This window comes from Chanos chanos, chromosome 4 (assembly GCF_902362185.1).
Source record: "Chanos chanos chromosome 4, fChaCha1.1, whole genome shotgun sequence".
Lineage (NCBI taxonomy): Eukaryota > Metazoa > Chordata > Actinopteri > Gonorynchiformes > Chanidae > Chanos > Chanos chanos.
Genome location: NC_044498.1, coordinates 49,820,851 through 49,847,208, shown reverse-complemented (window position 1 = coordinate 49,847,208; position 26,358 = coordinate 49,820,851). Strand labels below are relative to the sequence as shown.

At 40.4% G+C, this 26,358-nt stretch overlaps 3 protein-coding genes across 3 annotated transcripts; 1 reads left to right on the top strand and 2 right to left on the bottom strand.

Annotated features, from left to right (window-relative positions):
* Window positions 1-1,985: 1,985 nt before the first annotated feature.
* On the bottom strand, window positions 1,986-7,692 carry paox (polyamine oxidase). The gene is made up of 7 exons (XM_030772532.1): window positions 7,473-7,692; window positions 5,816-6,308; window positions 5,178-5,377; window positions 4,475-4,730; window positions 4,109-4,221; window positions 3,630-3,784; window positions 1,986-3,145 (listed from the first exon to the last, which is right to left on the bottom strand). Exons 1-7 carry the CDS (start codon window positions 7,630-7,632, stop codon window positions 2,996-2,998), a joined length of 1,527 nt encoding a protein of 508 aa, XP_030628392.1. The 5' UTR covers window positions 7,633-7,692; the 3' UTR covers window positions 1,986-2,995.
* A 2,081-nt stretch (window positions 7,693-9,773) lies between these two features.
* rassf4a (Ras association domain family member 4a) lies at window positions 9,774-25,970 on the bottom strand. The gene is made up of 10 exons (XM_030771333.1): window positions 25,906-25,970; window positions 25,686-25,761; window positions 14,978-15,123; window positions 13,576-13,667; window positions 12,302-12,468; window positions 11,252-11,353; window positions 11,123-11,174; window positions 10,837-10,958; window positions 10,374-10,471; window positions 9,774-10,087 (listed from the first exon to the last, which is right to left on the bottom strand). The coding sequence occupies exons 1-10, from the start codon at window positions 25,959-25,961 to the stop codon at window positions 10,018-10,020; spliced, it is 981 nt and encodes a 326-aa protein (XP_030627193.1). The 5' UTR covers window positions 25,962-25,970; the 3' UTR covers window positions 9,774-10,017.
* Window positions 17,420-18,398, top strand: si:ch73-6k14.2 (protein DEPP). The gene is made up of 2 exons (XM_030771334.1): window positions 17,420-17,521; window positions 17,708-18,398. The coding sequence occupies exons 1-2, from the start codon at window positions 17,505-17,507 to the stop codon at window positions 18,162-18,164; spliced, it is 474 nt and encodes a 157-aa protein (XP_030627194.1). The 5' UTR covers window positions 17,420-17,504; the 3' UTR covers window positions 18,165-18,398.
* Window positions 25,971-26,358: the final 388 nt, after the last annotated feature.

Genomic DNA, 26,358 nt, shown 5'->3' with positions numbered 1-26,358 from the left:
TACCAGGAGTACATTTACTTGAGTACTGTACTTAAGTATATTTTTCAAGTATGTTTACTTTACTTGAGTGTTGACTTTTTGAGAAACTTATGACTTTTACTCCACTACATTTGAAAGACATATATTGTACTTTTGACTCCACTACATTTCTGTGAAGGTTTGTATGACTCATTACTTTGAACCGTAGCTTTTGAGTGGGTGGCTATAAAGCTAGAGGTGTATCACCGGCATTTTAAGGTAGGATGGTTGTTTTATTTATTTTTTATTTTCTGGGGAAGCTGCATCTACAGCAATACCACTGTCTGCCCGATGCAGGCATGCGCACTCAGACACACGCATATACACGCGCACACACACACACACACACACACTGTCAGTGCTCTGTCAAAACCTCTGCCATGCTGCTGTGTAGGTGTAGAGATGGGGTGTGGTGGAGGTGCTGACGATGGCTGTTGAGTTTCTATAGGTGTTGTAGTGTAGCATATTCCACAAGCTTGTTATTCTACAGGTTCTACAAGCAAGTCAGTGCAGTCAGTAGGTTGTGTCAGAGTCATTCGGTTCTGTAAATGCATTGTGGCAACAATACAACAGTTTGTTGGCATGAAAAATGAAAATGTACTTTTGAATACTTAAGTATTTTTAAAATCAAGTACTCCTGTGCTCAAGTAAAAATTTGACTAAACAACTTTCACTTGTATTGGAGTAATATTTGACCGGGAGCATCTACACTTTGACTTAAGTAATGGAGTTGTGTACTTTGTCCACCTCTGGTGGCTAGTGATCCTTAAAATACACCTAAATCAAAAATTTGCATATCCAGTTTAGATCAAACCGTGATACTTAACTTACAAACCCTGATATGAAACTTCAAACACTCTCCTCCAGGCTGCAGTAGTGATTTAGAGGAAAAAACAAACCAGTGTAGAGTTTAGGCAGAATAGTTTGACATAGTTCAGTGTATCAACACCCCAGTGATAAGTGGAGAAAGAACCAGTCAGACCAGGAACTATGCTGAACAGAAATTATGATGATTGCTTGTAGCAGAACGTACCCAATGAGTGACAGACTGTCCGAGCAGATTTGAACCGTGTCACGCAGCTTAACACACTGCTGAAAATGGTTTATGTCCGTTGTGAGAGGCCTCACTGATGGACTACGTGAAGTTCTCAGAAAGTGCTGTGAACCAGTTACTCACAAAGGACAGTGAGAATGAACACATGCACTTTTCTCCCTTTGGCCCCCTGGAGCCCTTCCCCATCCATCAGAGCGCTGAATAACTCAACTTACTGCTCAGCCATCAGTGTTCATAGCAACACAGGGTCACAGAACGTTCACTGGAGATGCCTCTCCCTCTCTCTCTCCCTCTCTCTCTCTCTCCCTCTCTCTCTCTCTCTCTCTCTCCCTCTCTCTCTCTCTCTCTCTCTCTCTCCCTCTCCCTCTCTCTCTCTCTCCCTCTCTCTCTCTCTCTCTCTCTCTCTCGTTTAGGCTAAAGGTTTTAGCTCGTGCTCACGCTCTGCTGTGCAAATATCCACTGCAACCCCGAGGCTCGGTCTCAACCATAGCACAGCCTTGACTTATGTCCAGTCATGCATGTAAGCTATGCTCTAGGAGTTTTTGCCTTGTCTGTGGAATCGCCTTTGACCCTGAAGCGTGGAGCTCTTATGGATTTATGCTGAAATACACTGTCTTTCACCACTGTTAAGAGTTTGGGTCAAATGGCAGCACGTTGTGAACTAATTGAAACCTGGCCTTATTGTTTTTGTCTTAGGTCATTTCCATCGCGTATACGCAGGAATCGTTTGGCGGCACTGCAGACGAGATCGGACTCGGTCGCTGGCTCGTTCAATCGATTCCTCTCAATACGTTCACAGTACTCTTTCTTCTCCATTCTCTGGTCTGTCAGGTTCACCTCTGCAGCCATCACAAATCATTAGACATTTCAATTCAATCGCACCAAACAATGCGTCAGAGACATTTTATTGGAGCATCTTAAGAATCCGTTACAAAGGCACATGATTTCCTTACAGTAAGAATCATTTCTCAGCATTACTGAGAAACTCCCTTTTTTTTTTTTAAACATAAACTTAATTAAATTGAACAATGTATGTTACAGTGAAAATATACCCAATGCTAGAGAAAGGCCAGTGTTGCCATGGAATCTGGTCAAGCAATAGGTTACTCAGCCCTAGTTTGCATAATTCAATACAATAATCACATGTAGATACTGTCAGTAGCTGATATGCTTTAAGGAACCTAAAGTCTATTAGTCCATAACTGTAAGATGTCTAATAGAGCATAGCTTAGGTCCCTGACTAAGTGGTGAGGGGGGTGTCTGTTGATCTCAAAAAGATGAGATGGAAGAGGAAAGCACTATCCTCAAATGCCTGTATTTATAGTGGTAACTTGAAACATTGTGTATTTTCCTAACAGCAACACCCTTGTGTGAATTTGGCAGTGTGTGTGTTCCTTTATGTAAACTCCACAGTGGATATATGTGTGTGGCTGGGTGTGTGTGTTTGTGTGTGTGTGCAGGATATGGAGAGAAGCTTGCCATGGATGGATCTGACTGAGACCTAATTAGTTTTTACAGTGACTCAGGCAGTTCCAGTGCTGACATTACGTGCTACAGGGTTTCCCAGTCAGGGTGATGCTATGAGGCCCATCCAGATAATGACACAGCGTTAAACTAACCTGAAACCTCACCAGCCTACTTAAATCATTTTAATGCGTAATAAACAAAGTCCATTTGAAATTCTGAATGAATGTGAATGGAAAAGCAATTCTGCTGGACGGAATAAGAACGAATTAGCAAAATATTCTTGTAAAACTTCAACAATTCCAGTCATTGTCAACTATAAAACCTTTTCTTTCTTTCTTTTTTTTTTTCTTGATTCAAGATTTTCGAGATAAAGGAAAACCCTTGCGTTGTAAAATAAGGCACGAGAGAGGGTCTTCTCAGTTTGAATTCTCTAAATGGTGAGTACAGTCCTCTCCCTCACAGTTTGGAAGATGCTGGCCCTGGAATGGTTGGAGCATAGCTTGAGATGAGGCGGTCAGCTTCTCTCCACCCTGTGAGCAGCGCTCCGTGCACGGTGGAAAAGAAAGAACTGTGTGTCGCTTCCCCAGCAAACAACACCTGCATCGCCTGAACGGAAAAACACAGTTAGCTTTACAGTCTCTTCCGTAAGCTAGCACCACAGGTCTCCGCCAACGCACAGGCAGGAGTGGTCTATAGGATTGGCATTCTCTGGAAGTTAGCTACAAACTTATTTCCTGTGAAACCAGTGCATTTTTTTTTTATTAACGTCCATGAATAAAGCAAGATAATACATCATTGTCACCTTTGGTCACAGCACAGATAGTGCAAAGAATTTTAGGGACCTTAATAGTGTTTGAGAATGGATTTGATTTTTTGGTTACTTTATAAAACCACGCAACTCCCCTGGTGGCTGGAGGGAAAAAATCATGTCTAATGTACATAAAAAAAAAAAGGTTTGAACTCAGATTTCCAGAATGTTGAGATATTGTCCAATGACATAAAACAGTCTGGACACAGAACAACTACTGTTACAGCGGTACAGGTGTGGTCGTGGACACAATACGTTGGGCGTGTGAAGACGTGAATTTACCTTTGTTTGTGAGTCTCCCGGGGGAAGGGGTTCTGCCAAGTTGCTGATATCACACCCTGAGCAGCCCTTGGCTATGTAAGTGTAGGATCCACATGCGTAAGGATGGCTGTGCCATTGGGATCGCACTAGCTTCCGGGGAGCAATGGTTGGGTTTCCTTCAGATCACGAAACATGATCACATCACAAAGGCTGTATATTAGTCATCGTTCGCTATCTAGTGTTTGGACTTTCAGTCCAAGTTAACAGTATTAGAATTTTGGTCTTTCTGTGAAATCCAATTAAACACTGAAGGCAATATACTTGGGAAATTAAAAAGGTCAGGATATATACAGTAAGCATACATAGGGCACAAAATGTACGTTTTTCAAGTATATAGTAAATCCAGTCAATAAAATACCACCAAGACAAAACATCTTATAATACAATATAATATAACAGGGCACACACAGCCTGACGCCTCTGTGCATTTAAAACATTACCTGTAAACTTGCGGATGAGTTGTGTTACAGTATGTAGTACTTCCAGCTCAGAGAGAGTTTCCATGTATTCAGATTCATGTCCAGCAATCCATCCGCAAAGTACATGTCCATATCTGTGAGAAAGCAGACAAATATATTCACACTAGTTCTTACATGCTCGTGCAACATCTCCCAACTTCTGGGGCCTTTTCTTGCTGTTCTTATACTGTCCCAGTTTTTTATTATCAAATGTGTCACAAATCTTACTGTCGGTGTAGTTCAGAAAGACTAAAACCATTTCTTTGCAGACAGAAGTTCTGACTTTATGAAAGAATACCCCTGAATTACGCAGAATGAACGAGACATTCCAGAACAGACATGACTCACCTCTCTGCAGGCTTCAAAACGGTAAACCCGAACAGTTTCCTGGCCCAGGACGTTTTCACATCAGCCACGACATCCGTGAGGCCAACCTCGTCGTCCCACACCAGGAAGATTGCCTCACAATCTTCTTCCCAGAACGGCTGCTCAAACTCCAGGAAGATCTTATTGTTGGTGCCAAAGCCCATTCTCTGAATGGAGTGCACTTTATGAAGTGGCAGCGGGGGACTGAGAAGTGTCTGGTGATGCTTTTTCAAGTAACCTTTAATGGTCGAGCATAGAAAAGATACTTTAGGCTTCATGTTAGCATCAATTTAAAATGAAAAAAAACCCCAAAAAAACCCACACACACCAGAGATAATCTCACTATAAAAATGAGTGGAGCAGGGGTTACAGCTGGTGCAACCCAGCACTTAATTGTGATATGTGGCACTTAACAGTTTATACCATGGGCTTTTTTTTTTTTTTGACACGCTTGTAGTCCATTTCCCTTAAATTTTTTTATATGTATATCTAGCCTGATACTGAATTTAGCAGTGGCAACAGTCAGCTCCTTTACGGCTGTATGCTTGGTTTGTAATCTGATTGCCCAGAGGATTCGCTTTGGATAAAAACATTTCTGCTAAATTAATAAATATAAACATGATGTAAATGTAAATGCAAACAGCAGATAAAAATGAGTTTTCTTCGTAGCACTTGTGATACACACCGAGTGAAATGGTGATGATGACATGGTCTGCCGGGAAGGTTTCCCCATCCTCACATTCAACCACTACAGGGCATGTGGTCTTTCCTGCACTGGACCCATCATAAGAGCCATTCCAGTGAATGCATTTGACTGGTTTATTGTAGGAGACTATATCCTTTGGAAGTTCTTTCATCATGTGCTCAATTAATCCATCATAACCTCTGAAACAGATAAAAAAAAAGAAAGAGAGAGAGAGAGAGAATGTTAAAAACAAAGAAAAAAAAAAAAAAACTCTCAGACTGATTTATAAGCCAGACTAGCAAATCTTTGTGAAAGTATGACATACAGAGTACATGTTTTATTAAAATATACGATAGTCATTATTGTTGATCTGAGACCTAAATCAGTGCCTCTTGTCTCCAGTCCTGTGCACCCACAAGATTTTTACATTTTTATTTATATTTTATTTCTATAAGAGCAGCACAATCACAACTGATTCAGCTAATCTTCAGACTACAGACTAACCCCTGAGCTCTTGACCGAGGTGTGCTAAGGCTTGACATCAGCCAACAGGTGCGGCCTTACGGGTGCGCAGTACCAGAGCCGACAGGAACACTGGTCTAAACGAGGAAGACAGGTTGGCCTTCCTGCGGACTCACTGTGGGAAAGTGCAGTCCAATCCTGGGAGGGTTTTGTACATCCCAAAGGCTCCGAGACCCACGTCGTCCATCGTATGAGTTCCACTGACACAGCACTCTGCCTTTAACAACGTGTTAACCATGGCCAGTCTCAGCTCTCGGACCACCTGGTCATCTCTCCACTCCTCCTGGGCTAGGCGAGAAGCTTCACTCTTGATAAACTCCCCTACGCTGGGCACGGGTTCCCCACCAATATGCTGAAACTCTTGGCTCTTCTCCAGCACAGACGCATACATGGACATTGCAGGCAGCATAAGCTCAGGTCCAACTTTCCTGCCTGAGCTGCAGAACCAGTTGGGTACGAAAGGTGGATGCCCACCACAGTCAACGGACTGGTTCTCCTCAGACATGGCTTCATTGTCGAGGAGCTGGTACTGACAGGCCAGGCGAAACACAGGATTCTCTTTACATGGTCCATGGATCCAATTGGCGCCTATTTCCACTATATTAGTACCTTTTAAATAATAACATGACAATGTTTTACCACTGGATGATATGTGGATATTACAAATTGTTATTACATTTTCAATAGGGTTTTGTAATAAGACAGTTAATACGGTTTAATGATTTCCAAAGCGACTGGGGTAATGTCATACATTTTTGATTAAGTTCCTATTTTGAGCAGTGGAAGACAAAGAAAGATTCAAAGTCCTCAGTCCACAGGGTGGGTGAGGCAAGCGCTTTCAAAGAGGATAACTGTTCAGAACTGAAATGAACGAAAACCCCGACGACGAGTCAGTTTTGTCCAAGAAGTACACATCAGCGACCGAAGCTGACCGAAGAGTACACATTTCGACTGCGTCACAAACTGTAGCTGCGTCCAAAACCGCATACTACACACTGCACGCTAAAGTTGCATTGAAGTACGTGCTGCAGGAGTACGCACTAAAAGATTGTAGACAGAGAGTATGCTAGAATTTGGACGCACTAACGAGGTAATCAAACTGCGCCACATTTTTGCGCGTGAGCTTTATAATCGCGGTTTAATGACGACCACCTGTAAACAGACATAGCGGTACATTTAAATGCCGCACCAGAAACGCCCCTTTTTTCCATGTGGCCTTATAGGATTGAAAAGTGTCCAGAGCTCGCATACTTCGTGTGTCCAATAGAAGTAGTATGTCATCCGGGTACTATTCACATACTACTCTATGCATACTATGTATTTGGACGTATTACTAATGGTGGCGTACTGTTTTGACGTACTATTTAGTACGTTAGTACGCGGTTTTGGACGCAGCATGTATCTTTTGACCTGGAAATGACCTGGACTACGTCAGCCACAACTGCAGGAAGTTCGTCAAACCATTATTTCCCAAGCCATTTAACGGTGTAATGATCCAAAACACTATGAGAGACTATAGAACTGTATAAAATAATACTTAACAGTAAAAGATAACGGAAGACTTCAAACTGACTAAAAAATAACAGTGCATGTGAAGCCCGAGTAATAAAATCCACTGCGATACCATCGTCGAAAAACATTAGCAGAACATGTAGCGTAAAGGCGAAAATATCTTGACAGCGTTTGAGCCGTATAGCTCTATATTACTGCAGACACAAAAGTACAGAAGGTCTGAGAAATTAAAGAAAGCTCAGGTGTAATGTTAAAATTTACCTAGTTGGCCGGTTTTTATTCTCCCACCGCTTCTGTCGGTTGCCTCAAGTATACGTACGTTACGAAAGCCATGTTGTGTCAATTTCTGAGCAGCTCCAATTCCAGATATTCCACATCCAATGATAACTATCTGTGGATCAAGACCTGTACGGAGAGGCATAGTTTTTATGCTTGTCTCACACGGAAATAACGAACATTCTACTTATACCACTTTATGCTATTCTGCGCACATTACACTTTGAACTGCTACTGCGCCGGACAGACGAATCACGTGACATCATCCTGTGTCCTCTTTTAGCCAATCACCTAAATACAGTATGTGGACCTGTTTCCTTGAGTTTGTTTCGCTTTGCCGTATTATGGCATCGGTTTTAAATCCTAAACTCAGTCATTGGACTGTTTTCCTTGTCCATACAACATATCTATATTAAGGCACAATTGTTGCAGAAACGGATTAATCAACGACGCTCTTTTTAAATCTTTGATAGAATCACAAGAAAACAGCAGTTGTGACAGTTGTCTTCCAGATGGGGGCAGCGTCCTCTTTTACATGATAGGCTACTGTAACTATTTATTAGTCTAAAACGCTTGGACGTGAGGTAGTATCATACCTAATTCCATCCGTCTATCCTACATTTCTCAAAGATGCATCGAAATAAAAATGATAGAGACAGCAACATAACGATATTCATGAGGTCACCACAACAACCATAGTCATCGCTGCCATCATCAGAGATAGAATAAATTAGGTGCCTAATTCTTGTTACTATTCGTAGCATCGCAATAGACATTTTCAGCTGTATAATTTTGCATCGAAAGTGTTCTGTTGTGTAAAAGACTTTAAAGAGTTTAAGGATAGTGGATTTCTTCCTTCCTAAGGCCAACTAGCCAAAAAAAGGGTAGTTCCAATACAATTTACAATTTGGTATTCGCAGACGCTTTTAAACCAAAGCGACAGTAGCAGTGGTAACTGTTTATTTACATTTGTTTAACTGTACTAAAAATAATATTATATCTCTGTTTTTATAAAAACTGTCTAATAATTTGCAATGTGCTTTCAGCTGACCGTGGCCAAAATAACTGAAAGGCAGCTTAGCTGACTTTAGCTTTAACAAAGCTTTTACGCTTAGACTCAAATGTCATTTTCTCACACTACTGAATATTAACACATGGTGCATTCTAGTCAGGGCCGAAACTGATATACCGAACAAACAGGTTAGTTTAGAAATTATAATCTGAAAATTAATGCCCTTAAAAAATAATTTAGGACAGTAAGAATATTTGTGGTGAGGCAAATGGTTACAAATGATCTTGTAAACGTGAAAAAACAAAAACAAAAATGAAACGAAAGATTTGCCTGGTCTTGCGGTGGCGAGAGCGTAAACAACTGAGGTATGCGTTTTCTTTACAGGGGTATTTCTCTGGGAAAATGGAACCACCTTGCATACTGCCACTTTTTTTTTTTTCTCAGGAGACCTCCTATTGTGTAAGACTGGCAGTCAGCCCCTCAGGCACTAATTTCATGTCTTACTCTCAGCAAAACACGCCGCGAATAGCTCGTGGGAACTGGCTCAAAGCAATGGTCACCCACACAACAATGACACACCATGTGAGCCTCATTGTGAAAATGCAGGAAATAGTACGTGGTCAAAACAAAACAATCTGAACAATGATTTGAGATAGTGAATTTCTGGGATAATGAAAGTTATGGGATGTAAGACCAGCATAAAAAGTAGACATATTCGTGTGTATTACGAAAATAAAATGAAAGGAAACATAATTTGAGGAAATTTTTGGGAATTTATTTTGCTAGGAATGTGTGTGTGTCTCTCTGTTGAAGGTATTAGAAATCCGACTGATGCACCAATTGTAAGTCGCTTTGGTAAAAAGCGTCTGCCAAATAACTAAATTGTAAATTGTCAATTTTACAGTTTATAGTATTAATGGTAAGGATGATTTTTTTTTGGGGGGGGGGGGGCTCCTCTTTCCTGCTGTGTTGTTTTCCTCTTGAATGTGATAGTGGTTTAAATCCACGTGTCAGTAACTGTAAAATCGCCTGTAAGCCCAGGCAAGCTGAACTGTTGACTGTAGACAGTTCCACCTGTCACCTCATTTAAAAACAAACAAACAAACAAACAAATGACACAAAGATGTTTCAGAAATTGCAAACACTTTTTTTTTCGAGATGTAGAAAAGTCTTTATTTTCTTTAGAAAAAGACATTTTAATATCGGTACATATCAAAATATTCAAATAGTCAAACAATAAAACGTGTAATGGCATTCTGTGAACAGCTGAAGTGCTATACGTGTAAAAGTCACAGTTAAAATGATAAGTGCTCACTCAGTGTTTCATTCCTGAGAACTACGGGTGAAATCATATTTACGTAGTGATAGATTTACTAGATTTAACGCACATATTATTGCCATTATGTCAACATACTTCTTTTTCGATAGCTCTATAAAACACTTAAACATTCATTATTTACAAACACGGCACAGCGGGCTAATATCGTAGCTCTTCCTTTGAGCTGGGGGTACTTCCTTTCATATCTGATCTGTTCTCACAGCCATGCTCTCCAGCTGCTGTGTTATCATAGACTTCAGTGCACTGTATCTTTAAGAAGGAAAAAACAAAAGTCACATCAGGTTAAGGTCAACCAAGACGAAATCCAAGCAAAATCCACAATGGTTCCCTTTTTTTAGTTTGAGTTTTTTCATTAATCACAGTGGGAAATGTTTATTATGTCCTGAGGCTGTGCAGATGAAATACTATTATTTAGAGCTTCTTTTTGCAGGAGTCATATGAGGATACATCTATTAAACACTAAAAAAAAAAACAACAACAACAAACAAACAAACAAACACGCAAACAAAAAACCCTTTTTGATGGCATGACTCACTTTTTTGTCAGTTTTAAGATCTCTCTCTCCTCCTCTTCTTTCAGTTTTTGCACAAAGCTATCCAAAACTGGCATCTCAAACTTAATGTATTGAGCAACCTGCAAAGACAGGCAGATGCCAGGCAGTTCAGTGTTCTGGAACAAGATCTTCATTTTCAAGATGGATGTTATGACAGATACGGTATTAAAAGCATCGCATTCTTGTTTTCCTGCGACAGCATTCTGATTATAAACAGAGCCAAAACAAAATTAGAAAACAGAGCCATTGTTTAGAACACTAAACAGGAAACTGTCCGACAGGTTCCTAAAATTAGACCGGACAATTATAACCTTGACATTATCTTATTTATCCTGTGTTTGGTAAACAGCCGGTAACCTGTCTAGGCTATGAAGAGTTGAGTAGTGTTTTTTTATTTTTATTTAAGTATTTTATTTGTTTATATTTTTTAAATGCAGACACTTACATCGTATGTCACTTCTTCACCTAAATCTGTTTCCATGATAAATAGTTTGGCAATTTTTTCACAAGGGCCATGCAACACTCGAGTTACCAAAGGATATTCTGTGTCTTTCAGCTTTGTCCTCTCTGTGAAAAAAAAAAGAAAAGAGAGAAAAAAAAAAAGAAATAAAGCACATTTTGCTAAAATACACATACATATGTCCAGAATAACCTTTATTTAAGACAAAACAGCACATCACAAACAAATAAAAATCATTTAATAAATGAAATAAATAAATAAATAAAAATACCTCCTGATTCATGGACCAAGTAGAGAGCAAATTCATCTGCCTTGTTCTCCACCTACAGAAAAATCTGCAATATTTCAGAGCACTTAAAAATAACGATGTTCAAGTTCAAAAAAGCAAAGCGTTACTCACTCGGAATTTGTTGAGGAGCAGACTGAGGACCTGGAGAGTTGTCATGGCGCTGTTGACGCGAACATTAGTGACAGATCCATACGCTGGGGTAAACACTGAGGTCTGTGAAAACAAATTAATAAATATATATATATAAAAACAAATCTTGATTCCGTCACTGAGAGTTTCCTTCACGCAATCATTTAGCAAGCCAAGCACGGAACGAGACAGACCAAGCATTAACTTAAATAGATTATTATAATTTTATTAAATGGAGCTCCATCGGTGGCATGTTCATAAATCACCTGAATATGTATATCAATAGACGACTGCTGTAATCACCCTCATATTATAACGTCAAAATCAACCCCATCACCTGCTATTAGTAAATGGCCTATTGTCTAAAGACACACTTACTGAGAGTTAAAGCCAATAAGTCATGGGACCCTTGAGGAGATGGAAATCAAGCATTGGCCTACTTTCCCCATTTCATTGTGAAAGGGGCTGGGGTTGAAAAATGCGTGTAATCAGTAACATTAATTTCCCCTCACATTTGTTTATCTACTCAAATCAGCTTAGAGCCTCTCCGAGCGTCCGTTCCTAATTCTGTTTCCCTTTGCACTTTCTCTGCATCTGCAGAAAGACCTCTGCGGCCCGGCCAAGTCCTAACCCCCGAGGGCCGTTTTCATGAGAGGAGCAGGTGACAGACGCTTGTGAAACGCACAGCGGTGCCAAGGGAACGCCTGCACAGGAAAGAACAGCCTCTCCACACCTGCATCCATCTCAGGACGCCTCGACCCACAAGATAAACACTCGGAGAACAGACGCTTCCTCCTTTACATGCCGCTCTGGCAATTAGCGGGCGCACAGCGAGCTGCAAACCTCTCTGTCTTTTCGTCGAGCGGTGCCATTATAAAGATAACTGTTTAAAACACCACTCGTGTGGCTCTACTCCAGGCGCGAGTTTCTGATTTATATGGATTGTGGTAACAGCTTGAAAAAAGGTTTAAAAAAAAAAAAAGAATTTGAAAATGAAATTTTCACGTGAAAATATGTGTTGGTCCTCTTTACCTTGTGGTTGTAGAAATGGCCGTTAATGGAGAAGCGGTGTCTTCTGATCCGCTGCAGCTCGCCCGAGCTGCGGAGTTTCGATCTCCTCTGAATGTTCATGAAACTGGCATCGCTCCTGGTCCTGAGCAACTGCGGGGTCTCTTCCTCGAAAGCGTTCAGGTCCAAAGCTGTTTTTGGGGATGGGTGACAGGGTGGCGAGAGAAAGATTACAACACACTTCAGCGGCGCTGAAAGTAAGCCTAAACGCTGCAGAAAATCAGAAGTACTATCTCCCATACATCTCAGACACTGGGCTGTGGACTTACACTTCAACCTGCCATAAGCGACAACACATTTTTAAGTGCTGTTGCATGATGATGAATTTACCTGCAGCCTCTCATACCTTCAGATCATTTACTTTTTTGGCTGAGGAAAAAATCTAACCTTATCACATTGCTCAATATTATTACATAATGTTCTCAAGTGCAACTGGGTTATCACAGGCCCGTTTGGATTAATGCAGTTGGCAATGGATCTCGGGGCGGAACCCAGGTCAACGGCTTTATCTTAACGATTGTTAATCTCGTTACCCTCAAAGTAACTCTTTGTCTGTGAAACTGATGACACATTTGTTTTTATATTGTGTAAGTGCTACGGCCTCTGAGCTGGCCTTAAAGGAGAAGGATACAGATAATGAAATGTTCTGCTTTCTTGCAAAAACACATAAGAAAACGTTTTATTACAAGTAGCTTTGTAAACTGACTGTGTACTCTGTCCAGGATACCTACAGAATCTACTCTACTTATGATTAAGGCAGAAGGTCACAAGTTTGATAGACTGACTGTTGTACATGAGAACAATATCTTCTCTTTCTGACAGTCTCTGCAAAAAGGCAGCCCATTCTCTAATACCATAATCCACATCTTTCTAATCAGATTAATAGTTGACAGATTATGGTTTTAGCTGACCAGTCCCCCAGAGTGTTGGCATGTTAAGCATGGGAGTTGTTATAATTCAAATCTAACAAGACTCCTCTAAATATCCTCATGTACAAATCACACATTTGGTCTATATACAAATGTGTTAAGAATAAACTAATCTAAACTAAACATAATTAATGCACAACAAGAGGGGAGTGGTCTTTATGTCCAGAAGAGCTGACATGGTTTGTTGAACATGAACCACAACTGTGAGTGAAAGTGAGATTCAGTACTTACTGGTTACAGTGATGATCATTACTTGGCAGTTAAAGCAAAATTGAGGATTTAGTGGGTAGAGTGATGTTCAGTACTTACTGGTTAAAGATGGGACTGTAATTTTGTTAGGGATGTTGTTGTTAGACTCCAGAGAGGACTGCTTTGGGAGACTCTGAGGGCTTTCTTCATTCCTGTTTAATGATGAAACCTCAGCTTAAACATTCAGAAACAGCTAGAGTACTGTAACACGCTGAGGTGGAACATGTCGATTAAAGCTGGAGCTTCCTGGACGAAGATTCAGACCACCCTGGACTAAATTTAATTTTTAAGTTTTCATTAAAGAATTCTTTGTCTGTGACCGAAAGAAAAAAGTCAGTTAAGGGTAAACCATATTGCATAGCTAATAACACGATCTGTTTTCAATTATATCCATTATCTATTTTCTGAAAAGCAATAATGTTGTGTACATGAATGCATCATTAAATAACCTGAAAGACAAATATAAATTCTCTCTGCAAATTAGGTTGAAAGATCTCTGAATGTCATCACTTACCCTGAAAATATTCTTAAGAAGACAGAAAAAAAGTTCTACATATTAATTCTGTGTTTGGAGAACAAACAAACAAACAAACATACAAACAAAAAAAACTATTCTCATGTTATACACGCTTAGAATGTAAAGCAATATATTCAGGGCTTATTTTTTGCTTAATAAATGATACACTCTTCTCTACTCTTCTTTTTAAAACTGTACAGGACCAGTCAGTGCCTGTCTCGTGTCTGTTGTCTTAGCGATGGCTCTCCGTGTCATATAAAGGTCACCGCAGCCTTGGATGTGATGTTTAAATCAGCTTAATTATTTCCACTGAGGAGGTGGCGCCACGTGAGGGACAGCATGTTGCAGCTGTGCAGTCACTGGCCTGATGACCAGCAGTTTCCTTTAGGAGGGACTGTACAAAAACAACAAATACACCTTCTCCTTTTCCCTCAACATCTGCAGATGAAATATGACACTCCTACTGACCGGGGGGGGGGGGGGTTAGGGTAAAACAGACACGCCCCCACGCCCAAGAAAGACAGGTCCTAAACGTTCGTTTAGACTGACTGTATTCTAAAACTACTCTTATAGTGTATAGTCAGTACAGAAACCACAATGTAATTAGATGTCAGGAACCCCAAATATCACATTAAAAATAAATATAAATAGAGATAAAAACAAACTAACAAATAAACAAATAAATAGATGGACTACTTATACCTATGAATATAATTCTATATAACAAAAGACAGCTTTCATAGTTTATACACTTTTAGAGTGACAAAGTGAATGCCTTCACTGCCCCGTTAATATAAAAAAAAAACGCTGACATTAATTACAAAAAAATATGTCCACATTCTTTAAAACTCTGAGTGAAAATGATGAGAGAAACAGATGATGGCGGGGAAAAGCGGTCAGCCACAGATGGGTGTGGTGCGGTAGGACTCACGTTTTCGAACCCACCTATTGAACCCTGGGCCATCTGCTCTGTGCACGCCCGCACAGGCGTAGTGGAACCGCTCATTGTCATCCTGCATCTGAAGCCTGATTGGTCTCCTCAGGCCCCAGGAGATGCTGAGTAAACCTTCCACGATCAGCTCGCCCTCTTCCTGCGGCCACACGAGAAATAATCATAATAATAATAATCATTAATTCTTATATCAGGCGAAGGAAATCCTGCTGGCTGGAGTCCACCTCAGCTCCGTTTCAAGTCTACGTGCTTGAAAGCAGTCAGAGGTCTTCCCAGCCTTGCTTTCTGAGACGGGGGAGAGATGGAAAGAATTGGGTGGTGTCGCCTTAAGCTCTCCCACCTGAGGTCACGTCTGGGATTGTGTGTTTAGAGTTACAGCGTGTCACCCATAATGCAGTGTTAAGTCACGTACACTTTCCATTTTGAGTAACTGACGAACGCGTAGTCAAAGAGGAGTCATAGTACAGTCTAATGCACATGAATACACAGCACAAGACTCTTCATCTAGAAAAGACTCCCTGACAGTTTCATTTTCTTTTATCAAACATTCCCCCGTAACTGAACTTTTAGCACTCGTGCCATTTTACATTGTTATACTGTGAGACAGAAAAAAAAGACATTACATCAGTTATGTCAGGCATTGGTTCTGTGTGTACCATCATATACATTACTTGATATGAAGTGAAGACAAGGAACTCATCATATACAATCGGTATTATTGTACAGTATTCTTTACGCTTAGTCCATATTATTCCTATTAGCTCTTTATACTGGTCTCCGGCAGTGTCTTGACTGGATGTGTGTGTGTTCACCATCACATAGTTTCAGAGGGTTCTGCTTGTCACTTCTCGAATTAAACAGTGGGTAAAGGGTCAGCGGGAAGGCAAGGTACAGCCACTCTACTAATGCTCAAAGACTGTACACACTCAACTTCAGAGAGAGGACTGTGTTCAGGCAGAGGCCTAATCCTATCAAGAACTAAATCAACGTGCTGGAGCAGTCTCTTCCGTTCCCAGACACAGGGTAGTGTAAGCACTGCATGTTCACAGGCCCAGAAGAAAAGGAGAGAGAGAGAGAGAGAGAGAGAGAGAGATTAATCGTTGAGGTCTGGAACTGTTACTCTACTAAAAATAGAAGAGTAACAGACCTTATTGTTCTGAACCTTGTTCTGAATCTCTCAGTGTTCTAATCACCTTTGCACTTTTCATCCAGACTGATTAGAATAAAAAAAAGGTAATAAAACTCAAATGATTCAAGACAGCTTTCCCTTAATTGGCTGAAATATTTTCTACAGTGGCAACAGTAGTGCAAATATTGATTCAGCCACCAAGTGACCATTCCTCTGATTACTGGGCCTACTTAAATTACCATCTGTCAGTCATGTAAGGTCATTTGAAACCATGGCGTAGAGTTTAGGTTTGTCAAACCAAGTTTTTACATAACTCTTATTTTTGTGATTCTCCGACTCTCATTCCTAAGCACTTCGCCAAATCGTTGTACAAATCCTTTTCCTCGCTCATGTTCATGCAAATTAACTCAGTTACAGAGCAAGTCATCTGTGCAGCTGAAATATATCTGGATATTCAGATTCAGACTCAGAGAGATTTTTACTTTCATGGAGAATATGACAAATATAAGAATATAAGTTCTCAAGCTTAACTTAAGATCCCACTTAAAAACTGTCTGGAAAGAAACTTGTCCTCTTTGCTATGGGCATTAACTATCATAGCATTTTTTGCATAGCATCTTATCTTATACCGTGTCTATTAAAAAAAAAAAAAAAAGTTTTGCTGCTTGCATTCATGTAGCCTGCTTAAATAAAGAACTTACAGATAATTCATAAATTATTAACAGCTAATAACTCTTGTGAAGGTTATACAGCATTTTTTTTTAAAAATTGGTTTTGTCACTTGCATTTATGTATCCTACTCAAATAAACAATTTACAAATAACTAACAAACAAATAAAAAAAAAAAACATATTTTTGTGTTAAGAACAATCATTTGTGAGGGAAGGCCGTTTCAAATGGTTCTTCAGCTGTCATTCTCTCAAGGAATGTGCTCTGCGATTTAGAAAAGTAAGGAATCGATACCAGTGCTGTCAGCACCGCAGAGAGCAGCTTCACGAATATTCCCTAGCATTGTTCAAGTGTCAGCTAGGCGGAGGACCTTGTGCTCCCAGGACCTCATTGTTAGAGAAATGTAAACAGTGAGGGCAGCTGCAGCGGCGAGCCATGGTCAACTGCCACACCACAGCTTCCTCCGCACTCTCAGCCCAGCACACACACACTTCCTCCGCAACCAGCGAGGTCAGCGCTAAGATATATTTAGCATCGTTAGCCTTGGCTTACAGCCCGGGTAGGCAGTAGCGGTATAAAAGCCCCTGCGACCTCCTCTACCATCCAGATCAAACGCTACTTGTGCCGAGCAGAGAAACACAGCGGCTCCTCGTCTAAAGGGATAACAAACAGCATTCGGTGCCATTACGACTGCTACGCGTCAACTGTTTCAAGCCACACAAATGACCATTCAGCAAAGGTGAGTTATAATTTGATTTCAAGAAATTTTGGGGGGTGTAAATAACGATGTATTTGCAAAGAATTATGAATAAATTGATATATTTGGCAGGAATGCTTAGATGATGAACTGTCAAACTTCTGCCCAGTGCATACAGAAGTGTAACAGCTGACGTTAGATGCTAAAAGAGTTCATTTCTCGTTACAGTTTAAAAACTGTCTCCAGTATGAGACCTAGAAGATTACTCCTGTTCGTGGCTCCTTTGCCCACGATAACAGAGACGCACGAGGATACACCTCAGCTTGGATGTTCCACACACCCCTCTCAGTCTCTGGAGGAATACATCAACTCCATCAAGGAGCTAGCGCAGCCGTGCTGCCGCCCCGTCAGGGTGACAAGGACTCAGAGGCCTCGCCTCCTCTCCAAAGCCCTGGCCAAACATTCCACCTCCTCCTCCTCCTCCACACCACGGTCCTCCTCCAGACTCTTCAGACCCCGCACGGCCTCTCTGAGCTCGAACGACGCCACGCTAAACTTCAGCGGCCAGAGGGACTACGGTACTAAAGATCCAGTGGACTGGCTGTTTGCGCAGACCCAAATGCTGACACGCTGCGAGGATTTGTGTAACTCGGAGAGCGTGCCAGCGTCTTTGAGACTGATCTAACGGGAACAGACATGGACACGGACACAGACACCTTGATAAAGGCCAAATGAGGTTTACCTGGTGATTTGTCCAGATGGGAGTAATTATATGCCAGGAGGAAGAAGAGGAGAAGCAGGAACTCAAACACTTAATTTATTAATCCATGGACACTGGTCCCAGTCTGCAAATCTCATGTTTACACTTTGAAGAAATTTTGTGTATGATGTGTGATTTTTTATTTTTATTGTTCTCTGAGATTTTGTAATAAAATAGCAAATGATAAAACCCTTTGCTCTATTTTTTGAACATCTAATGACAACTAAAAATGGTCGTTACGGCACTTGTAGCAAAAAATATAACATCTTATTTCCAACATTGATGTTAAACAGTCTAATAACAGTAATGCATTGTAACTGCACATAGCTTGACAATATGAGGTACTAGCATTGTTTCAGTACATTAAGTCATTAATGAAAATTTTACAGCTGAAAATTAACAGCAAATATTAACAGTGAAAAGGAGACACAGTTCTTGCAAAGTATTATACATGAGTAAAACCTCTAATACTAGCATTATGAGTGCATCTTAAGAGTGACCATGTGTGGGTTATTACTCTTTCAGTTGTCTCGTAAAAGAGCATTCACACTTTATCGGTTTTGTAACCACATTATTTTCAGGCCTCAAATTATTGACAGTTCTTTTAAGAGATTTCATTAGACTTTTATGTGGCATAAGATAAAAAGACACACACACACACACACACACACACACACACAGTTGTCCATTAACGGGTAAAATAGTTCCAGGGGGCAAACTCATAATGTTGTCTTTATAAAAGCAAAACCATAAGACATGATATATATAATCAGAGACTTACTGGCTATACAATGACAGGCCACCAGAATGAATACGGCTTACAGAGCTTTGCTGGGAGGCAAAACAGGGCACAGGAACCACTGTCTCCCAACGTTGTTTCAACCTGCACATTGTCTACGTATACCAAAATAAAGGGAACGCTTAAATCAACGAGAGACCGAGAGCCGAAGAACTCGCACCTGTCAGTTAAGCAGTTATCATCTTCTGACGCTCAGGGGCCTCTATGGAAATGCTCGTCAGGCCCAGTTAGCCATAATCTTGCCTACCGTGGCCAGAGAAAGACAAGCGACCTGCGGGGTGGTTGTTGGAGCCTGTTTATCAGGAGCTTCGGAGACGAAGTCTATGCCAGTGTCTAATGTTTCACAGAGAACAGTGACTAAGGTGAAAGCGGGAGGGAATTCCGAGGGGATGACATCATCAGCTGGGGTCACCTTAAGTCAGGTGAGGTTACTCCCGTGACGTCCGCGCATTAGTTTGACATATAAGACATACAACACACGAAAGAAGCACAACGGTACGTCAGGTGACTGGAAACATCAGTCTACGGCATGACCAGGCAGTTTCACAGAGAGACGTTTGTCCGGAGCTTCACCGTGAAGAGTACCACAGATGACCTCCTTTGCACAAACCTCTTGCTACACTAACCAAAAACGTGTGTTTGTGCATAAAGCAGAGTGGAGCACACAGGCAGTGGTAAACCTAGTCGATGATGCCATCTGGAGGGCACAGGTGCTGTCCCTGAATGGTTTGAACAGTGTGAAATTGATGCCAAGCACGTGATGCCACTGTCACTGTCACCAGGTGAAAAACCCAGTTTAACACTTACGGCGCATTCTAAAGCAGCCCAGTGGAGTGATTTTCAATACCATCGACGAAAAACCTGTGTATGGAGGTTTTCATACAGCTCCTGCAACTCCAACTGCAACTCCAGTGGCTTTTGCAGACGTTTGTAGAATCTGGGTCACAGCACACTGACACTGTTTTGGCTATCTGGTGCTGGCCCAGGGCCCCACTCAGGCCACTTATGACTGGGTGTGCCTTTATTTTGGCTGTTATTAGCCAGATGAAATAGTCCAGTTAATATGACATTGCTATTAACATTTTAGAATAACACAGCTGTGACCTTTTCTTTTATTAGACACATGGAATGAGATCTAAGGACTATGAATGATTGAAATCTCAGTTCTTACAAACAATTCAATGTAGGCCTTAAGGCAGGCAGCTCTCTAACACGTTTTTACTGACCATATCACTTTTAATGATTAGACAGAAACACTTTGGTGCTTGGTGCCCTCTGCTGGTGAATAGTACAAACTGCATCTTCATAAAAAAGACCACCCCGCCTCCCCCAAAATAATCTTCTAAATGTCCGAGAGTTCCATGTAAGGCCTGGAATTCCAAGATTTTGGAGAGGTTAAAGTATCTTCCCTCAAGGCACCAAATCTTCTGCACTAAGCGAAAAAATCTGAACCATAAGCCATTTCTAAATGTCACATAATCACAGCGCTGACAGAAATTTTTCACTAAATTAACGTTTTCCACATTTTGTTGTCAGTACATAATTCATTCATTCACTCAAAAATGAATAAACAGCTATTGATAAATGTGCTTAAGCTATAAATTTCACCATTTACATAAACATTTATGGAACCACTTACGAACTGTTTAAACAGCCCATTGATTTAAGTGCAGATTGGCATAAGTGCAGATTCTAGCAGACATGGATTTGGAGCGTGAAGTTTCTTAACATGAAGCAGTAAAAATTTCCCCGTCTGTGGAGTTATGTTAAGCAGTTCAGTAGGGTCTAAAGGGTGTCTAGTGCTTGCTCAGTAATTATGGTGGTGATACTAGACACGATCCACCATTAATAAGAGAAGGCTACCATTACGGTTTCTGTGTTTTATTTCCTTTAAATGTGTTCGCTTGGATTCGGTGGAGCAGATTTACAGATTAATATGCGGGTAGATGAACTATTTAAACCCTTGATTTAACTTAAAGTTATGAAAAGTGGCTATTTTGAAAAAAAGGACACTTTTTATTTGCTGTTGTTGCTGAAAGATACCAAAAGAAAAACGTTACTATCCTCATGTTATAGTTTCCACTCTCAATAGTTTGTCCTCAGTTCTTGTCATAAATCTTCGTATACAACAAACGTCTCTTTGTTTATATTGTAGATGACTGATTTATGTGTGTGGGCGGTGTTATAGATTCTTTCATATGAATAGCCACTTGCATAAGCTTTTACAGTCAGTAGTATACCTATATCAGTGGGTGTAATTGGGACTGACTAGGGGAGAGTGTGGGTCAGACAAACTGAGGAAAACTTAATCACATGGTGAAAGTGACTCCAATTACACAACCAGAAATAGTTCAGATCTAAATCCCTGCTGAATACACAGAGACGGCTATGACAGAACTGTGTGATACAGAGAGCTAACAGCTGGGATGAGGAGTATTATCATCAGTTTGTGAGAGACAGTGGAAGAATAAAAACAATCTGTTTTACTAGACTGTAACCTTGTAGGCGGATTTTATGAGGATTAAGAACAGGTCTGAGATCAAACCAAGCTGAATGCTTGAGATAATATCTTTAAATTGTAACAACAGATTTGACCTCATATCCTGGCTCCTCACAAAGAAAGTTTTGACTAATGGCTTAATCATTTGACATTTGAGTGCTAAGGCGGTGAACAGTGAGAACTGGCATAGACTCAATCCTCAGTTATAAATCTATCCAGTTAAGTAATCAGGTGTACAGGAAGCTGGCCATTCTCTCTCTCTCTCTCTCTCTCTCTCTTTGTCACACACACACACACACACACACACACACAAATGTAAATAACATAAGTAGTCATGAATGCCAAATTGTTATACGTGAATATAAGGTGTAATAGATGAGTGTGTAGTTAGAAATTTCACATTTAACATCTTAAACTCTGAACTGATATAACCCTGCTTTATAACATGACCAATCAAATTTGAACATTTTACAAAACACATATCCTGTCCAAGGCCTCTTGAAACATGAACTGAATGAAATACACATTGCATAGAAATCAGCTCCATGTCCTTAACTAATCACATAAATCGATTATATTATATGGACGTATTCCAATTCATTCATTAAACACATTTTCTAATAATGTAATGGGTAGCAGGAAGCTGTGCATAGAGGCATACAGACCAGTGGGAATGATGTAATTCACTGTAAAAAAACAAAAACAAAAAATTGTTTTTATGAAAAAAAAAAAAAAAAAACAAACTGCCAGCTGTGGTTGCCAGAATAACTCTGTAAAAAATACAGCAAAAATGCAAACGACTTTACAAAACAACCTGTAAATTTTACAGTTTAAAACTGTTGTAATTTACCAAAAATTACCATTTAACCTGGCAAATCCAACAGGCTTTAAATAGGAAAGTGCAAGTGTAACCTGGGTTGTGTAGACCAGGGGTTCTCAACTTCAGTCCTGAGGACCCCCTGTCCTGCACCTCTGTGTTTTAACTCTTCATTATCACAGTGAAATGAGCTAGTCAAGAGGCTTGGTGATTGACTGATCAGTGGAATCAGGTGTGTCAGTCCTGCACCGAACTCAAACTCGCAACTTCGGACGCGGGAGGCGGGCATGCTAGCAAGGAGGCTAAAACCCTTGGGTGCTAGCTTCCGTCACTAGCATGTTCCTCCAGGTGTCGGGGAGTGAGTTTGAGTCCGGTGTGGTACTGTGCTTGTCTACACAACACAGGTTACACTACTACTGTTATAGTGTTAGCCCACTGACACACTGTTAAATATAGGCCTACTCAATTCTAAACAGACACATTACCTGTTTTTCTAAACCTTTCATATTAAGATAATTTTGTTCTAGGCCTATTTGTACATATTCTTATCTGTAAAGTGTAACATATGAATTTGAAAAATGTAATATGGTTTCTTTCTGTATAAAAAAAAATTCACCTGATGAAAAACATTACACACTGTCATGTTGTAATTTTAACTGTACTGTACTGTTTGTTTGTTTTTTTTTTTGTATTACAGTTGTTCTGCATTTAAACTATAGTAACCAGTAAGTTCTACAAAGAAATATGATTCTTTCAACATATTCTTACTTTAAAATGAACAGTTGCGTTTGGTTCAGTATTTTACAGAAGTATACTGTAAATTAGGCACTGCTTCATTGTTTTTCTACTTACTGTGTTTTTTGATGTAATGATTTTACAGCACTTCACTGTTAATTTCACAGACTTTTTATTTTTTACAGTGTTCGTAATACATGTAAGAACAAGAACACTGTCAGTCAGTCAGTGGAGAAAGGAGAATGCTCTCTGGAACTTCACCGCTGTTTATTGGAGTGGGTGTATGTATTCATTCAGCCTTCACATTCCAATGTGCTGACCCTGCTCTGAATCTCACCCCGCCCTCTTTCCGTTTTCTTTTCTGTTCCAATTCTGCCCCCCCCCCTTTTTTTTTTTTATATATCAGTTTTACTGGGCTTTTTGGGGGGTTTTTTTTTGGCTTGTTGTGTGGACTGACTCACGGTGAGCCAACTCCCTGCTAGATGAATGCAGGCCAGGTGGGCCACCATGGCTGATACACACATCTTCTATAATGGTACTAATGCTATCAGCAGTGTGTAGGGACAGACGTAACACCGCACAGCTACACAGGACAATTCAAACACACAGGGTCATGCTGTTAAAGCTTAGATACACAAACATGTCACAATGATTCAGGCATGCCTGGACACACTTACACACACACATGCACAGACACACAAACACACACACACACACATGCACAGACACATAAACACACACACACACACACATTCACATAATATACATATGAACACACAGACAGACAGGAAGATAGACACACATAAACATACAAACACTCAAACACAAACACACACATACACACGTTTGTATTCATATCATGCTGGATAATTCTCTAAACTCTCCAAATTTACTATAAGTAAAGAATAATAACTGAATCTAATCCTACCCCTAAGTCTAACCTCAACACCACACAAAGATATATCTGGCACCTTTTGTTGTACAGATCGCAACAACATCTTTTAGAAAAAAAAAAAAAAAACTTGTGAGGACCCATAAAACGTCCCAATAAAACTATAATTTTGTCAGATGTTTATATCATCATAGGGACCTGATCAGAATCAGAATTCGTTTATTGCCAAAGTAGATTACCCCTATGGAGCACCACACAATACACCATTGTATGACGCAGTCTGTGTCAGCAGAGGACAGGGGGGTTTGTTGATGAGTTCAACTGATCCACACAACATTGCAAAAATGTGGTACACACACATACACACAATTACACATACACAAACACAACTACACATACACAAACACACACACACACACACACACATACAGCCATGAGCACATACACATGTCTTCCTCTGTCGGCGCTTTCATTATGGTGAATTGAGAAAACAGATTATCAGTTCCCACGGGTCCATGAACCTCACCCTTCAACCTGACAAACAGGTTCTGCCTGACTCATATGCCGTTAGCTTCTTAACCTCAGAGCTTTGTGTTACGTTATCTAACAGTTTCTTACGCGCTGTTTCTGAGAGAACAGGAGGAACCGTTGTAACTGTAACTGTTTTATCGGTGTGTGTTGGGGATTTGTGAGAACACGGTGCTCTGATTCATCCTTCTGAATATTTAACCATCAAGTCAACAGAGCTTAAAATGAGTGTCACCTCCTGATTTGTGGGTCATGTCTGCCTGGTGGAAAACCAGTTGCTTTGAGAAATAACTAACCAGCTGATGCTTTATTATGATAAAATTAGTTCACCAATTGCTAACAGTCAATCTAACTGAACCCCCTACCCCCACCCCCAGCATGAGCCTTGACCTTACACAGCGTGTCAGGACAACATGGGCCGTTCTGTATGGTGTCCAACAAGAAGTCACTGCCCCGGTGTTTTTTCCCTCCCTCTCTCTCTCTCTCTCTCTCTCTCTCTCTCAGTCTCTTTGGAAACTGCATGTCAATGGGAATTCTCCTCAGCAGAGGGAAACAGAAACCACTCTCAGCCTGCCCTCGTACCCACTGAACTCTCATGAACCAACACAGTCAAAAAAAAAAAACTGAAGCAAGGTTTCCTGCTTTAAATATATCGCTCTCCTTATCCGGGCTCTGGGGATATTTTGTTTGTTTGGAGATAAATCAGTTCTTGGGAAAAGCATGGAGTAGCCTATGGTTAAGCTGGTCTTACAGAGGACTTATATTGAATGGCATTAAATATGAAATTATATTGATACTGATAAATATATCTTTTATATAGCATTGAAACCACAGGTTAGTCATCGGCTGAACTTAAAAGGGGCAATAAAATTTTGCAGTGGCAGTTATGCTGATATATATTCTGCGCAGCGGTGTGGTAAAGAAGCCGCTACTGAAATACTGAAGTTCACTCTTTCACTTTACAACCACTGCGTGCAAACAGTTACGGTTCCTTTGATCCAGTTATCATTAGGTGTGCTCAGATAAGAGACCAGCATTCATTACAGTGCCCGACGGAGAGCAAGTTAATTGCTGCTTATCATTAACACATGTAGTCTAGCGTCAGCTGTCTTAACTCACTCAACGCTCCACACAAAGGGGCTAATTGTCCCTCGGCATGCAGTTTGGCTGCTTACCTCTCGTACATGGAGCTGGAAGCTTTTGCCTTCGTGGTAACAGTTGTATGTTTTAAGAAGGGACAATATATCTGATCTAAAACAAAGATGAAGAAGAAGAAGAAGAAGACAGAAGAGGCATTGATTACTTGGAATTGTGACATCTTTTCTTTCTTTTCTTTTTTTTTCTTTTTTTTTTTTTTTTTACAAATGGGAATGGAGGGCAGAAGTCAAAGTTTACCTCGAAAGAACTTTCTCTTCGTTTAACCTCACAACGGACGCTTTAACCGGATCCATTGTGTGTGTTTACCATAGAGGAGCGACTCAGCTGCAAGACAGTGTGTGAGAAAAAGAGTCAGAGTTAAAAACAAGGGGGAAACTGCTATAATATTTGTACTATGGCAAAGACTAAATGTGTTTGAGTAAATGTTTTGATCACAGACTTTTTTTTTTTGTTAAAGAGTAACTTGAGCAGCTTGTATACAGAGCAGACACCTGCGAGAGACCTTGTGGATTAGGAGAAATCACATGATCTGATCTCAGTACAGTGGGAGGAAACTTTGCACAAACTAGTCCCGACATGTTGGAACAAATTCAACGTCTGTCCCATTGTTTAAACATCCATGCCTATTCTTTTTTATTTTATTTTACTCCTTTATACCAGTATTTTATTACCTTCCTTATTTATCTAAGA